General features: G+C 43.8%; 1 protein-coding gene across 1 annotated transcript in view; it reads left to right on the top strand.

The window, feature by feature from the left end:
• Positions 1-18052, top strand: part of ADCY1 (adenylate cyclase 1) — a 1375168-nt gene that overhangs the window by 665627 nt on the left and 691489 nt on the right. Inside the window, exon 5 of the mRNA XM_069216207.1 lies at positions 5195-5322. Within this exon, the coding sequence (XP_069072308.1) occupies positions 5195-5322 (128 nt within the window). The remainder of the gene's footprint in view (positions 1-5194; positions 5323-18052) is intronic.

Raw genomic sequence — 18052 nt, 5'->3', positions numbered from 1 at the left:
TTAATAAAACCTGACTGGTCTGGGTGTATCAAATCAGGCAACATGTCATCAAGCCTAGATGCTAAGATTTTAGAGGATAGCTTGGCATCTAATTTGAGTAGTGCAGTGGGCCCATAAAAGCCACACACCCTCGGATCTTTACCTGGTTTTGGAATGATGAAAACCAGGGCTTCACTCATACAGTGTGTGACTCTGCTCTCCCCAGCCATCTGATTAAAAAGAGCAGTCAAGTGAGGGACTAGGTCAGAGTTAAATATTTTATAGAACTGTGCTGTGAGACCTTGTGGTCCCAGAGATTTATGTAGTTTCAGAGTTTTAATAGTCATCTGAACCTCTTCCTTACTGATAGGTTGCCCTAGGCTCTCGTTTTGTACAGCACTTGTGGGAGATCTATGCCTTTGAGATACTCTAACTGTGTTTGTTTGTCCTTGTAATCAGCTGAATAAAGCCTTTCATAAAAGCTACTGAATATTTGGGCTTTTTCTACATCCAATTTTGTCAGGTAACACGGCTCCGACTGAATGTCTCCTATATATTCCCTCTCTTGCTTAATTCTAAGATGCCAAGCAACTTTGTTGCTTTGTTCATAGGATGTACTATTAAGACGTATGAGAGTATGTTCCGCCCTATTTTTACATATAGCATCAAGTTTCCCCCTGAAGGCTGTGACTTTCCACTGAAGAGTGAGTGTCAGGTGGCCTTATGGGCCTGCTCCACCCTCTGTAGTTCTGTTTCAGGTGTAAGCTGTTCCTTCATTCTCTATTTATTGTGGGAGGGAGACCAGTGCAATGCAGGGGCATGTCTGAGGAGATTAGGTATAAGAATGCCGACACCAGGTCTTGGGTAAAGAAATGACTGATCAATGTATAATGTATCTGAAAGTATGTACGGGTGGAGTGAAAAAAGAAAGTGTAGTCACAAGAGTCCGGATTTAAAGTACTACAAGCATCGCTTGCTTTAGCACTTTCGGGAAGTTCCATGTAGTCATTCTGTGAGGGTTTGTGCTATGTTGGGGTCCCGGGTAAGGGTAAAATGACCCATCAAAAAGATCTCACCTTCAGTGAATCCCCTCCAATAATGATAGAAGCGATTTTATGAATTTAACCTGATTAGTTTTAGGGGCATAGATTGAGGTGAAAGTGCACATTCTGCCAGTGGTACGACACTTCACCATTACCACCATCCCCTCTTTATCTTTTCTTGCATACCTCTGGATGGAATGTTAGAAATGGGTGATAAAATGATGATACCCCATTATGTTTGTGGGAGCCAAGGACTTGTTGTGGGGTAAGCTGTGTGCCTCAGTCTTTGATCCGCATCTCATTTGAGATGCATTTCCTGTAGCACTACCACATCTTGATGTTTATCAAGTCGATAGTTCCACATGTATTGGTGCTTAGCTGGTGAATTTAGGCCCTTAATGTTCCATGTGTGAGTGGTAATCACCATAATATATTTGATATTCTTATCCTCTTTAAGATATCCCTTGTACATCTTTCCCCTGCCCTTTGTCCCCTCACTGGCTTCACAAATGAGATCTGTGCTGGTGGCAGAATCTCCCCCCACTCAGCCCACAACAAACATACCATCCACGTATCCATGAACAGAAAACCCCCAAACCAGAATATAGGGGACAACTGGTCCCAACTGAGATACAAAATGTGTGTAGAGATACTTCATGTCAGGTGTGTAGATCAATTATCACGGATGCAACTCTGGAGAAGCAAAATCAGTCAAGGCATCATTAGCACAGTACATATAGTACCTGGAAAAAGGGCGATGCATTAGTCTCCCACCGTACAGATGGACATCTCGACCATCGACGTCTGGCCAGTAGGGATCAGGGTGTCTCCACAATGGGTTACCCAGCAGATTGTTCTTCTGTAAATAGTGGATGACCACTGAAGCCACTGAGAAGAGAACCTCCGAAGAAAAGGTCCCATGGGGATGTGTACCCAACCGTCAGGGGTTAGTTCTTCTTGTGCTGTCTAGGTCGATGATGGGAGAGCCATTGCCCTGTTGGCTGGATTCCACTGGTGTTACTTCTAGATACCCCAAATCATCCTTGAGTTGTTGGGCTTGTGGGACTGGAATATCCAGTAGAGTCAGGACTTCTGTAAGGTCTGTCACATGGTATAATTTGTTGTAAAGCTCGAAGGCCAAACCAAATGAGTTAGTTCCAATGGTATTTGATCTTTTCTCATTGCAGCTTGTTGGTCAGAGGCTAGAATTATTGCCATCGGTCCAGTGTTGCCGGCGCCATGTCTTGAAAGGGGGAGCAAGTAGATCCCTGAAATGTGATGAATTCTGTCTTTCGGGCTGCCTGGAGGATGGCCTCTTTCACCCTAAATGAGTGTAATTTTGCTAAAATGTCACGAGGGCGCTTTCTGTCCCCTGTTGCTGGGGGGGTAAATCCAATGCACTCTCTCTATTTTGACTTTAAGCAACTCATTACCAAGAAGCTCCAAGATTAGGCCTGTGACAAAGTCTTCTAAGTCTGAACCCTCCATCTCCTTCTCCAGATTACGAATCTGAATGTTATCACATCTCAATCTACCTTTGAGATCTTCTTATTTCAAGATGGATGCCTGCAGCTGTGTTCAGCGGGTCTGGGTTAATTGTTCCAGCTGCCCAGTGCACTGTTCCAGGTCTGTGGACTTGGCATTGAGGTCAACTACACATGTACCAACTGAGTCTACATCGTGTTGCAGGGATGTGAGTTTCCCATTGAAGTTAGTCTTGAGAGCATCCAAGGAGGAAGTTAGTTCTGCTTTAAGTTCTTCTCGCAGACCCTTTTTTAAAGTCTTTCCGGGGGCAAGCAAATCTTCTTTGGTAAGAGTCATGGGGTCACAAGTATGGGCCACTGGGGCAGAGTCTTGTGTTTCGGCTGGTGCAAAATAGCTAGATACTCTGTTGGGCTGGTGCTTCTTCAGCAGCATAAAGACTGTTGCACCAGTTAGGTGGAAAGACTCAAGAGAGAGGAAGTGGAGCAGTGCGGCTCTGCCTCAAAACCTTCTCAGACTTGTCAGTTTACCTTGGTCAGAGACCCAGCTGTTGACTCTGGAATTGGTGTATGAGGCTCGTCTGACACTCTGCAATCAGAGGTGTGCCCCACTCTCTTAATGGTGCTTTGTGGATATCCAAGATGGGGTAATTCCATCTTCCCCACCAATTGCCTGTTTCTGCCCTTCCATTTCTCACCTGTTGTTTCTTCCATAGGGGGAGGCTGTGGAGCTTGGCGGGCACTAGTATGATTCGTACCACATTGATCTTTGTCTTTTAGTGAAAGCACTTCTTCTCACAAGCCCTATGTTTCATCACCTCATAGAGCCATAAAATGATGTGGTCATTCTTGGTTGGCTGAGACCCTGGTGCTTAGATATGTCACTCCCTTGGATTACCTAGTCAGAGGTGGAGCATTTGTGTGGGCAACAAACAACAAACAATGCTTCTAGCAGTCAAGGTATAATTTACACTCAATGAGGGGTTTTATGCTGTCTGCCTTGCTTTTACTCTTTGCCTAGTGGCCCGTCTCCCATTGCAAGGTCAGGCACTCAAAAGTGCTTTTTATGGTGTTCCGGGGCTGTACAGGTGCTCTCAACTGGGAAAGGCCGTAGACAGGTCAGAGGCACTCATGCTGTGTTGCACTGTCTCATGGGTGCATTAAGGTAATCTTTAGGCCAAAGAAGTCCATGTCCAGCCACCATTTTAAAGTCAGGAACGGGTGGCGGTTTTACCATGTTGGGGCCCTCTGGTTTAATATTACAAGTTCGGGAGGGGGGGACCAATGCCATGTTAATACCCCCCACTGATTGCTGCATCTCTGTCTTTGCTGTCCTCCCGCACCGCTTGTTGTTGCCCAGGAAGCCTGCGGGTGCTGTGAGACAATGCGATGAGGGTTGTTACTGTTATTGGGGCCAAAGGGGCTAATAATAGTCTCCCCCTCCTCCTATAAGCATTGAGTTTCGCAGTCTTGTTGGAGGGGGTAGCCATTGTGACATTCATTTTCTGGGTTTTGCAATGAGCTCAGCCTCTGCAGTAAGGCCAATCTGCTGCCATTACTCCTCCAGCGGTCGCTGCTCAATTGGATGTGATCCTTTATTTTCAGGGTTTCGAAGTCTCTCACCCAGGGTCCGATTTTGCTCCCCCAGCCGCAGGGGTACCCCTAGGTATTCTTTGGGTGACGTAAGTGCCCTGTGCCGTGACTTGCAGCCGAGTTGCAGCAGAGACTGAGTGGATTACGTCCACTCGGCCAAGTTGGTTAGCCCCACCCCTGAGTCTTTAACTTGTCAATGTTTTGCAATCAGATTTTGGTTGCAAAGCATTGATATACATCATAATAAATTGCTATTGAGAAGGGACAACTTCAATTTTAAGCTATTTTGCAGTCACAAACCCAACATGGCTCTGTACATGAGGCCCTTTAATTGTTAATGTTGTTCTTCTTCTCCACTCCCCAATCACAGAGGTCCCATGGCAGTTCTTCTGGCAACAAAGAAGGGAGCTGGCATAGCTATTGAGAGTGTAGCTATTGCGACTGTAGCTACTAAGAGTGGGAGAAACAGTGACATAATTTCCTTTCCCTGATCCCCGAAGTCTCATTAAAAAAATTACAAAGTCATCAGACTTGGCAGATTCATACAGTTCTGGTCAAAATATCTGGTTAGAACTGGGTGAAAAATCTTGTTTTCCTTTCTGAAGTATGATAGGTTTAAAATTGTTTTCTTTGTTCCTTGGACATGACCAAGTCTGCACTTAATTTGAGCTGGTCGTCCCTGATGGGAGCCACTGGCACTCATTTTTGGGGATCAACACTTATTTTTCTGCATTGGAAAGCAGGAGAGAGAGAATCAAACAAAGCAGAAAGCTGGAGGAAGAGAAGGTCTGAAAAAACGTGCTAAAGGGAGAGAACAGGAATCGGAAAGAGCGAGAAAAGGGGTGGGAAGGGTTGGTAGTGAATTAAAGAGGCATGAGGTGGAATAAAGACTACACAGCCATAGTAATAGGAAAGCCAACATTTGATTGCACTGGCCCTGGGCTTCTCAGGAGGGCACCAACGCTCATGCTTTTGCAAATTAAGCACTGGACAATGTCTATGTCAATTTTTGAAAATTCTTGTGAAGATTAATATGGCAGTTTTACACGTTCTTCTTGTAAATATTTAGTAGTCATATTTGGATTATTTCTATTACAGGAGAACCACTGCAGAAGAATTAAAATCCTTGGAGACTGTTACTACTGTGTATCAGGGCTGACCCAGCCAAAAACAGACCATGCTCACTGCTGTGTGGAAATGGGGCTAGACATGATTGACACTATTACGTAAGTGACTTTATTGATGTTACAATCTAACTGTATTTTAGTTTTCTAGTGAAAGCAGCAATTGCGGACTCAGAGATGCAGTTCAGTTGACACGTTTCTACAGAAGAGTACGGAAATATATCACTGTTTAGAAAAATCCAAATGTTAAACTATGATTTGTAACCCCCTTTGACAGTATGCATGCACATATGTGTTTATTTGTTCTTTTGTGTAGACTTGTCAAGCTAGGGCCTGAAATTATAGTCTCACAGTGCTTGGTTTGTGCTAGAGCTTGCATGTGGTAAATTTGGGGATTGGAGTTTTTTGTCATCATCAAACATTGACCCAGCGCAAGAGGGAGAAAGGAGGAAGAGAAAGGTAGAAAAACAGTGAACAGGGGATCAAAGAGAGAAGGAGATAAATAGCCAAAAGTGAAGTAAGGTGTAAGAAAGGGGTATAAGGTGGAATAAAGCCTAGACACACGTAAACATACTCTTACATCAAAACAGAGAGTGACCACGTCTAAAGGGCCAATTTCCATTATGCAGCCCACCCTGACGACCCTAATTGTTTGTTTTTAGGACTCTCATCTCTGGGGTTTTAATTCAGTGGCATTCTTCATCATCAAGTCCTTGAGGCGACACCAAAATGGTATGAGGGTGGGCTCAACCTTGCTAGTTCAAGGGAGCTCTTCAAGTAGTACTTTTATGGAAAAGGGAGGGGGATCTTGATTTTTTAAACTGTCTCTGGGTGCCTACATCCACTTTTTTTTATTGTTTTGTACTCCCAGGTCTCTATACCAGGTTAAAAACAAAGCATTGATGCACCTAGAATTCCTATTATGTACTCTGCATCAAAAATCTAGTCTACATGTTTCAGCCTTTCGTCAGGATTGAATTCCTGGAATCACTAGCTTTTGTTTTTATCAGAATAAAGGTATTTAGTCTAATTCATGTATCTAATGAGCACGTCAGTGCTTTCATTCATCCATACCTGTGCATGCAACTCATACATACGTCTGACAAACCCTCCGTCTCGTTCCAGTGGGTAAGAAAAATAATATTGTCATTTGATGTCGAAGTAATGACTATTTGTGTTCGCTGCAAAATTCTTTGTAAGTGGATTTCACCTACGTGATTCATTGGACGTGTAGAAAATCATGCAAATACACTACCATTCATTGTAACAAATGGTGGTAGAATACAATAAAGAAGAGGCTATGATCAGTTCCAGAAGCGTATCTTTCGTGTGTTGTTTCTCATTTACCATGTATCATTGTATAATGATCTGTAAATGTGATAACATGTCAGGAAAAATAGGAGACAGGAGGCAAAAAGATTGGGGATGACCCTGCATAAGCAAAAAAGTCCAACACTGTCTCCACCAGCCTTTTCATGGCAGTGTTACTGTCATTAAATCGCTGTGGAGAAGGGGGTCATAATCTCCAGGGTAACGCTGCTTCCAGAGCTGCCCTGGCAGATTAGGACCGCCAGCAGTGCCAGGCCATCGTAAAGTCATAATTTGTTGGTGCTGGTGGTCCAACCATTGCGCTACCACTGCGGTCATAATGTGGCGCTGGGACTGCTACATTGGCGGCGGTCCAACCTCCACTGTGACCCTGTTGGCCATTAGACCGCCAGGTCCGTAATAAGGCCCTATGTCTCTCCAATATGTTGTTAGGGATTGACAAAGCCAGACCAAATGTGTAAATTCTGCCTCTGTGCCATGGCATTGTGGGCAGTTACTTGATCTGTTGGGATATATGCAATGTAAAGTTGTTGGGGCCAAATATACTCAGTTTGTGAAGTTATATTGTGTAGGTGTAAAATTCCGTAGAGCTCATCCTTTTAGCCTCTTTGTAAACTTTCTCCCATTTCTGTGGAGTCAGTACGTCCCCCAGCATTTCTTCCCATTGCGTCTGTGCTTTAGGTGTTTGTCTGACAAGATGCTCTTGCAGTGCCCTATAAATATGTGAGATCCGTCAGCATCACCCTGTCACATTCAGCAGCCTAGTTAGGGTGTGTGAAATCTGTGGCTCCTCTGCAAGCAAAGCCATACTGAGCGTGCCCTTGCAGATATTTTAGCATACTGTAAATATTGTCCCGCGCCTAGCCCAAATGAATGAATGGCATCATCATGTGTGATAAACTGTCCAACCAAATACAGATCTTCTAAAAAGTCGCAACCACCGTCTTTCCATCTTGTTATGGACATTGATTCCATAACTTAGCAAACTGATTTAAATCCCACAGTGGCATATCTCTTGCATGCGGACCTGTCATAATACATGGGCTACCGTCTGTGGCCATACCCCACATACATAGTGCTCCAAAAAGGGCATATCATCATGTAGCTGGGTGGCCCCATGAACAGCACTGGTAGCAACTGTTCTCGATATGTGCTCCTGAGAAGTTTTTTTTCCCAATTATCTTCACTATCTAGCCAGTGTATCGCATGCTGCAAGTGCAACTCCAGGTAGTGGAGTGCCAGGATGGGAAGTTTCATCCTGTCCTGGTCCCACATCTGTTTAAGCATAGCAAGGCTCACCCTCTTTCTCTTATTGGCCCAGTGTAAATCAATTATTGCCATATCACGAAATAAAATGATGGACAGAGTGTTGAAACTTTTCAAACACTCACCCCCAGTCACCGATCTGGGTTTAATCCATCATTATTTTGCTGGCCACGTCACCCCAGTTTGCACCCAGCCATATGCAAATCAGTCTTGACCCTGCTCCCAGTGACACAAAGGGAGCTGGGGTGTAGCCTGCATATCCTGATGAGCCATCCGTGCTAGGAGGGAGGGGAGGAGTGGTCACTCACACCTGAAAGGACTGTGCCTGCCATCACACAATGCTGTCTCCAATCCCCTGGTGAGTGTCTTGGGCCTGGCCTGGGCAAGGCAGGACTTCACATTCAAGAGAGACTTTACTTTGAAGTAGGCCTACTTCAAAGGAGAAATTGGGTATAAGAAGGGCACCCAAAACCACAGACTTTAGAAACACTTCTGGAAACAAGAGGAACCTCTGCCTGGAGAAGAGCTGAAGAGCTGAGGAAGAAGAGCTGCCCTGCCTGTGACTGTGCTTTGTGAAGCTATCCTGCAATTGCTGCTTCTGCCAGAGTCGTGTTGCCTTCCTTCTTGTGAAGAACTCTCCAAGGGCTTGATTTAGAGCTTGCCTCCTGTTGTTTGAAGTCTCAGGGACAGACAAGACTTCTCTCTGCCAGCACCTGGATTCTCTGGAGAGACTCCTACCCTGCAAAGTGGTGCCCATCCAGTTCCTGGGACCCTGAAAGGAGAAGCTGGCAGCCTAAGAGTAAGAAATCCACGAACCGACGGTCGTGTGGGTAAAAGATCGGCGTGACTCCGATCTGTGGCTGAAAAAATTGACACGCTACCAGCTTTGCAGCTGAAAATCGACACTCGCCTCCAGCGCAACCTGAAGATCGATGCCGGGGGCTGGAGAAGCAGTGCACAGCATCACTGACGGAGGCTGGTGAGATCGCAACCCATGCTACGTGGTTTTAGGATCATCATGCGGCTGGATTTCTCACGCAAACACCGCAGGGCATGTAAAAATGACGCAAGGCCTGCCCGGACCCGAGAGTGCTGACTGGATCGACACACCGCTCTCCTGCGGAGAGAAGAAATGATGCACGCCGACCCGACCAAAGGAGAAACGATGCAAGGCCATGCTTGTGAGTAAAATTGATGCATCGCAAGCCCTTTTTGACACACACTCGCCCGTGCTGGGTTATTTTTGATGCACCCAAGGTACATTTTCACGCTAACAGCATTAGTGTGTGTTTAAAATTACATGAAGACTCTTTTTATTTTTTCATCGATAACTTGACTTGCGTATTGTGGATTGTGGTCATTTTGGTCTTGTTTTGTTTAGATAAATATTTCCTATTTTTCTAGACCTGCGTTGTGTCATTTTGTAGTGTTTTCATTAAGTTACTGTGCGTGTTGGTACAAATACTCTACACCTAGCACTCTGACGTTGAGCCTACTGCTTGTGCCAAGCTACCGAAGGAGTAAGCAGGGGTTAGCCGAGGGTGATTCTCTTTTACCCTGACTAGAGTGAGGGTCCTTGCTTGGACAGGGGGTAACCTGACTGCCAACCAAAGACCCCATTTCTAACAGTGAATATGTAGGGGTTGTTGAGGAAGATGGTGGCAAGGAGAAATGTGAACTTGACAGATGCAGCAGGTTTTTGAAAACCTGAAATTCACCTGCAGGGTTGTGGACCTGACAGTGTGGATGAGATTTTTGAAGGATTACAATTAGATGTGTGTGACATCTGAGTAATTTGCTTTTGAGGTATAATGCAAAATGACCCGCAAATGTATGTGAAGCTATGATAACAAAAATGAAAATCTGCTATTTTGCATTCTATTTTAGAGAGAAATGCATCTTCACATCTGTTTTCTGGCATGAGAATACTTTTTAAAAAAATGACAGTGAAGAACAGCTGATTACATTCTGTTCTTGTGTTTCTGTTGTACATTTTTACCTCAAAAGTTTGAAATTAAATGCCACTTAATTACTCTAAGTGGGTTAATGACATAGTTTTGCATAACAAATGCAATGTGAAATTCCCGAAATTGTACAAATTTCACGGGAGTAATTTAAATTTTGCTCTGCCTAATTACATTGGTGTGTCAATGTGTATGGCCCCTTAGTGGTATGCGTGGGGCGACAGAATATTTTCAATCACTTCTGTAGTGGAAGGATTTTGCTTGTTATGAAATGGCAGATGGTATGCAGAGAGATGGCTCCATGACTGGAGGAGATGGAAGCAGAGCATCACATTCCTAGAATTCTTTCTGGTGTTGCTGCCAATTTAGCTGTGGGGGAGAGAGCTGGTGAACAGGGTGGTTCTTTTTGTGACTGACAATTGGGCAGTGGTGAGTGTGATCAACAAGTTGTCAGCATCTGAGTGATGAGTATTTAGATTGTTGAGACCCAACCCAGTCCTTGCTGGTGCTGAAATACTTGTGGTATGTTGAGTGCAGCACATACCTGGCTTTGAAAAAGAGATAGCCGATGCTTAGTCTCAAATCTACTAGTTGAGTTTCAGTTGATTGTTGCTGGTGGCAGATTAGAGATGGGAAGCAAGTGCTGAAGGTGAATTAACTGTGGCAGCTTGAGAGATGAGAGTACTTTGGTGGTATCTATGGGGACTGCATACAGAGAGGCATGGATGAAGTTTTTTTAGCGAGGTGCGAGTAGAAGAAAGACCAGTAAAGGCATCTGGGAAACTAGCAGAAGTGGCCTTCCATGGGAAGTGCTTTTGGGGTTGTGAGCCACGTAAGAGAAACATGGTGAGAATATTTGAAAGATGGGCTCACAAGAGGGGATCTTAGAGAGATGACCAGAGGGCCATTTTGGTGAAGATATTGGAAGACATTTTGACCCATGTGAGATATGTAAGCATGTCAGCATAGGAGAAGAGTTATTTTTGGCTATTTTCTCTGAGATGTTTTTGGGGGCTTTCTGAAGTAGTTGCATCACAAAAATATGAGGGATTGGAGAAGGCAGATGTGAGCATGAACAGAGGTTGCCAGTAGCAAGAGAGATCAGGATGGGAAAGGGATGTTAGTGAGGCTAAAGAAGCCAGGTAATGGAATAATGTGTCTATTGAGGGCTTGTAAAGCACACGTGGGGGTAAGAGGGATTTGGCTGAGGAAGCTGTTTAAGTCAAAAGGAGTAGAGAATTTGAGGCACAGGTAGGCGCATGGAGTGTTGTTAAAGTGCTTGAGGAGAGGTGGTTAGCCAGGACAGGATTTTGAGACCCACTCTTTGGAGATGGGTGCAGTGATGGAAGCCTTTGGGCTGGTTGGCAAAAAAAAAATTAAGAATTTGCAAAGAAGAACTCTGCAAAAGATTTAGGGACCCGAAAGTAAAGAGTTGAGGATCTAGATTAATGTGTGCATGTTTTCCCCAAGACTGGACATAGAGTAAGGGAAGAGAAGAGAAATATGTATTTAGAGCTTCTACATGTAAAGTGGGTGGGTCAGCATGCAAGACGCTATGTTTTTTCTAGCAGTTGGGATTGGGTGATGACAATAGTACGGAAAGAAGTTGGAGGACGGGGATAGCTGCTGCTGATGTTGTGGGATTTGAAGGGAAGCAGACCAAGGCCGACCTGATCATAGTTCATTTGCAAGAGAATGACCTATTGCAGAAGCCTGAGTTGGAGCTACTGAAAATGGTAACAAAAGATATGTTGGGGGTGATGGACAGATGAAGAGAGACAGCTGTAATTTGGAAAAACCTGCTACTGAGAAAAGTATAGGCGGAACAAGGAAACCAGTGGTCATTGACAAAGAGAAGAAGATGAACAGAGAGATAGATATTTCTGTAGAGCATGGAACAAATGGACATAGCATACACAATTTCATTGTTATTTCAATGAGGGGGACAGTACATACTTGTTGAAGGTGATGGACGTATTGGAGGACTGATGGAAAGAAGGAGGGCTGGTGTGAGCCACAAATGTGGGGGGACAGAAGGAATACCTCAGGAGTGGGTTTTCTTGTGGCACAAAGCAGAGCTTAGGACAATGCACAGAAAGAGATGACAATTTAAAGAGGAAAATGAAGGAGAGTTATCATGGCTATAAAAAGGTAGGGTAGCGTGGGTAGACCAAAGAAGAAGAGACTCTCAGTTTGCCTCCGGTAAGACTTTTACACTTGCACTAAAGTGTAATGAGCTTTTCCTCCCAGTGAGATGATTTCAAGCTAGCAGCTACTGGCACAGTTGTCATAAATATCTCTACTGGTGTGGTTCACTTAGTACTCAACTTTGCATGTTGGGCTATCCTCTTTCACCCAATTTTAGTTATCTAACCACTGCTTACTCAGTCTCCATTGAAATGAACATGCAACCGCTGGAACCCAACCCAGTCCTCGCTTGTCAAATGCAACATGCTTATAGGGTAACCACCTGGCATTGAGGCAAATTCTGGACAGGACTGTAAAAAAATCAGAACAAAGGGTCAAAATTCAGGACAAAAACTCAGGAAAAAGGGTCAAAATTCAGGGGCAAAAATTCAAGAACAAATGTCAGTTTTACAGACACACGCAAGAGAGGCCATGCCTCAATATGTTGTCAGTGCATTTATTTACTCTTTTTTAACATAGCACTATTTATTCACTGTGGTCTTTTTGTTATTGCCTCCTGGTATGCTACATTCAGGTGTCACATTATGTCCTTGTTTGTTTCTGAACATTTTAAAACCCCTGGCAAACAGTTTGGTAAATATTAAGGTAATTAACCTTATGCTAGTTTAAACAAATTGAACAAAAGCATCTGGCTTACCCCAACCGCCCATGGACTTTCAACCTAAAATGTTTTTAAAGAGGCAGGGCAGATGGTGTGGGCGACAGTCTCACACCTCCCACAAATTGTCTGTTGTCTCACAGCACTAGAGTGTATGCCTGGGACTCTACATTTATCTCAGAAATGGGAGCCCTGACTACCAATCAAAGATAATAAAAGAGAAAGATGAAATTGAGATCAAATGGGAGAAACACAGTGAGTGATTCAAAAGGTTGTTGCTAAAAACTGGATAAATAAGGAAGAGAAGAACAAGGTGGGACAATTCCTAAAATCAGACAAGATGGGTCCACCAAGACTATTGAAAGGTATTAGGTACCTGGGGAGTTGTCTCTGCACACAGGAGAGAAACAGAAGAGGCACGGTCAAGTGGTTGAACAAGCAACACCCATCCACCTTGGCAACAACCTACTTTATGCCACTGCACTCTGTGCCACTGCATTCTATGCCACTGCAGTCTACTCTGAACCTCTCCACTCTATGCAACTGCACTCTTCCCTGAAACAATCTATTCTATGCCACTGTACTCTCTGCCACTCTGACCACTGCACTCTAGTTCAATGCACTCTACACCACTGCACGCTGACACTCTACTCTGCAACACTGCACTGGCCGCCACTATACTCTACACCGCTCTACTCTGTACTACTACATTCTGCACCAATACACTCTTTACCAATGCAATCTATGCCACTCTACTCTGCCCCATGCCACTCTAGGCCACTGCACTCTACACCAGTACATTCTAACCAACTGCACTGTTTTCCATTTACTCTGCACCACTGTACTCTATGCCACTGTTCTCTGTACCACTCTACACCACTGCAAGGATTCTACTCTGCAACACTACACTCTACACCACTCTACTCTTTACTACTGCATTCTATGCCACTGCACTGTTCACTGTGCAACCCTGCACTCTATGCCACTAAACTCTAGGCACTATACTCTGCACTGCACCACTCTACAATTCTCCACTCTGCACCTCTCTACTCCACTGCACTCTATGCCACACGAGTCTACCCTGCACTCTGTGATACTGCACCACTCTGCATTACCTCACTCTCTGCCACTCTATTGTATGCCACTTTATTCCACTGCACTCTATGGTACTCTGCCCCATGCCACTCCATGCCACTGCACTCTGCGCCAATGCACTCTAACCATCTGCACTGTACACCTCTGCCCTCTACTCTGCACCACTGTACTCTACGCCACTGCTCTCTGTGCCACTCTACTCCACTCTATATCACTGCACTGACACTCTACTCTGCAACATTGCACTCTCTGCCACTGTACTGTACATCAATCTACTCTGTAATACTTCATTCTATGCCACTGTACTCTATGCCACTCTACTCTGCATCACTCCACTCCATGAGACTTCACTCCACAGAACTTTACTCTACTCTGCACTGCTCTACACTATGCCACTGCACTCTGCCACACGAGTCTACTCTGCACTCTATGCCACTGCACCACTCTACACTACTGCACTCTCTGCCACACAATTGTATGACACTCTACTCCACTGCACACTATGCCACTCTACTCTGTCCCATGGCACTCCATGCCACTGCACTCTACGCCAATGCACTCTAAACAACTGCACTGGACCGCACTTCACTGTACTCTGCACCATTGGGCTCTATGCCATTGCTCCTATGCCACTCTACTCCACTCCACACCACTATGCCACTAACTTTTAACCAAGCGCTATATAAATATAATTACATCATGATATAGGCTGCTACAAAATGTGCAAATACATATCGGTTAAATATAAAAAAGTGCTTCTCAAATACAGATTTGAATAATATACAGTTTATACCTAGTACTAACATTTTTTATAACACTCTATTAAAACCACACATTCCACAGCTCACCTTGGAACAGTACCTCCCTAAGAGAAAATATCTTTGCCATCAGAAAGCTTCAAGTGACTCCTTCAGTTAAAGTCAATACAGGTTTTTAAGCCCATTTGCATTTGCAGATTTATCAGTTGCCCACATTTGCATTTCTTTAGCCCTGCCTTTCAATCCAGATGAGGAACTAATCTGCCCGTAATTTCGCCCTACCGTCCATTGTCCTTTTGGTGAAAGTCTAAAATTATGGACAAATGTCGTCCGTTAAACCTTTCATTACGGACATCGGACGGCAAGTCGAAATTTAGGAACTGGTGGTCACCCTACATGCTACATCAGCTATCGGTCATGATTTCATACTGCCCAGAGTTCTATGTGCTGCTGAAATTAAAATAATTTAATTTCATTTAACTTTGCCACGGGATGCTGGCGGATGATGCATTTTTTTAAATTTTGAAACGTTTCGCTTTTTATTATCTTGTGATCTGCGTATTTATTTTCCCTAGAGGAAGACATCACGAGGTACATGACATGTTGAACAGTGTGATAACCACGTAAAGATCTTTTAAAAGATATTAATATTTAGAGAATAATCACTTGTGCATACAAATATCACTTAAATTAACCATTTCAGTTACTGTTTTAATAATATTGTATGCTTAAATACACACATTTTACTTAAAATAAAGACAATGAAAACAGATTGTCACATACTTATTTAGTCATGTGAAACATACAGGGTCAGATGTCTTCATTTTGTCTCTAACCTCAAACATGAAAAAGCAACTCAGAATACGTAATTACTGAATCCTTGTGATCAGTGTCATTTTTGTACTTATCACTCACTTGTAATGTTAGAATGCCGTCAATCTTCAAAAACTGTCTATACTAACTCGTGGCAACTGAGGTAGTGTTGGAGGAATGTGGAAGCATATGTTGAAGGAAGGAGGATATTATAAATCTTGCCCAATAGTTTAATGACGTCATTACATATCAACAAAATGTGCTACTTATTTCAACTTTATTTCACATAATGTGCACTTATTCGCTTGCTCATAAATATCCTATTCCAATATTTGTAAATAAGGGGTGAGATAAGATTCGTGTGAATGGATTCATTGGCATCTCCTCAGCTTTTCATGCTTTTGACCCTGTTAATCACCCCTTGGTCTGACATACTTAATATTTTCAAATCACAACATTTAAATAAAAGTGTCTTACATAGGTAGAGTCTTTTTTGCTCCAAAAGAGAAACAAGATGTGTCTTGGTGCCATTACAATGTTTAATTGGAAGGAAGCTGATGCACATTTTTTGCACTGGGAACATTCCTGGTGCAACTCGAGTATTGCCTGCACTCAGGTGGATAGACCTTAGACCTGACTGAGGCTTTCACAACAATCAATACAATTACTTAATGTGAACTACATTTTACCTCACATAGATGGCAGACTTTACTGGATTGGCAAACAATGAAGGTTTAATGAAAAGATCAGGGGCTGCTCCTCCCCTAAGTCGAAAGAGTGTCGCCCCACTGCTTTAGCAGAAGGAAAAATAAAATGATAGTAACAGAGCGTTATTATCATTTTATTTTTGAGCTGAGCCAGGTTAGGACTGGGCAGGGCTGGAGGGGACTGGGGGAGGAGTGGTTCATGCATCAAAGGTGCACATGTGCGGTTGGCCAAACACACGTGCACTTTGCATTTCTCCTCCTGTCCGTATTGCACAACTGGGAGGAGAAAGTGCACAGGCCTTCATTCCATCTGCGAGCGCCAAAGCAGGCCGCTCACACCAATCACAGTGCTGCTGTTGTGCAGGTGACAGCAACTTCGTGATTGTTTGAGGGGAGTCTGGGAGCCTGTGTGCTTCCTGGGCGAGGAGGACAGAGGAGACAAACTCCTCTCCGGAGGAAACAGGTAAGTGCTTTTTAAATTCTTTTTCATTTTTTATCCCCACCACTCCTGTTCACTGGCAGCCGCCACTGCAAGAAATTAGCAAAGTTGCAAATTCAAATCATCAAATTAGCTGTAAGTCAATAGCAAGTACATGAATACATTCACTAGTATAATTCAAAGCAATTCACAATCATAAATGAAAAGACAAACTGTTATAAAGTTGTCTCAAAATACATCTGTTAAACATTTAATCCTTGGTGTGGTTTCCCCTGACTTTTTGCGGTCTGACATCCTCTTTCTCTGATTTCATTTTTGCTGGCTTCAGGATTCTGTGCAATTTACTACTGCTAACCAGTGCTAAAGTGTAGGTGCCCCGTATTCTAAACATAGTGATATTGGCTTATCCACAAAAGTGGACAATATGTGCCAAGGACCTGTAAATTAAATACTACTAGTGGAGTGGGCCTGCAGCACTGATTGTGCCACCCAGTACAATAGCACTTTAAACTTGTTACAGACCTGCCACGGTAGAACCTGTGCATGCAGTGTGAAAATGCCAGTTCAACCTGGTAAGTACACCTACTTGCAAGGCCCAAAACTTCCTTTTTATTACATGTAAGTCACCCCTAAGGTAGGCCGTTTCTAGCCCCAAGGGCACGGTGCAGTGTATTAAAAAAGTTAGACATGTACTCTTAAGTTTAACGGGACCCATATACTTGGGACAGCCAGGGATGCCAAACTGGAATGCAAATCAGGGCCCCCCCTTGATACCTACCCACCGATCCTGCTTGTGAAGGCAGTTGACATTATTAACCCAGTGATTAATTCCATTTTCAATCTCTCCCTTTCTTTGGGGGTTGTGCCTGCCACCTAGAAACTTGCCAAAGTGGTCCTTCTGCTTAAAAAAACTTGCATAAGACCTTAGCACTTTTTGAAATTATGGGCCCATCTCTCTTCTTCCATCCTTTGCAAAAATACTGGAAAATGTAGTCAACGCTCAGCTATCAGAATATCTTGAAGAAAGTAAACCGTTAAATTCCAGTCAATCTGGTTTTCATCCACGTCATAGTATGGAGTCCACAGTTTTAGACATATCTGACCACTTTAAATGGATTTTGGATACATGGAAAAGTGCAGACTTGATCCTTCTGGGTCCATCTGCTGCCTTTGACACTATCCCACACACTATCCTCCTGCACCATCTTTCTGTCTTTGGTGTGGGAGGTTCTGTGTGGGATTGTTTCAAGTCATTCCTGACCACCAGAGGCCAATCAGTTTGGCCTGCTCTTTTTTCCTTGGAGGTCAAGGCAGTTAACCAAGGGGTCCCCAGCACTCTTCACTTCACCCTTTTAATGCTTTCTTGGCCCCCTTGGCTTCTGCAGCCAAGCTGTGTGGATGTAAAATCATTCCATACAGTGATGACACTCAACTGCTCTTTGCTTTCAGTGGTTTGCCTGCCTCCATCGCAGCTACTTTCACCAACTGCATGCCAGCTGTCTCTGACTGGATGAAGAGCAAAGAACTTAAATACGATGCAGAGAAGACTGAAATTATCCAGTTTGGATCACGTATGCAACTGGTGGGAATACCTCTGCCCCCCTGCATTGCCAGCCCCAACATCCCAACCTCTCCTTTGCTAGTGGTTAAAAACT

This window comes from Pleurodeles waltl, chromosome 2_1 (genome assembly GCF_031143425.1).
Source record: "Pleurodeles waltl isolate 20211129_DDA chromosome 2_1, aPleWal1.hap1.20221129, whole genome shotgun sequence".
In the NCBI taxonomy this organism is placed as follows: Eukaryota; Metazoa; Chordata; class Amphibia; order Caudata; family Salamandridae; genus Pleurodeles; species Pleurodeles waltl.
Note: the sequence above shows the minus strand (reverse complement) of the source record. Positions and strands in the feature narration are given on the sequence as shown.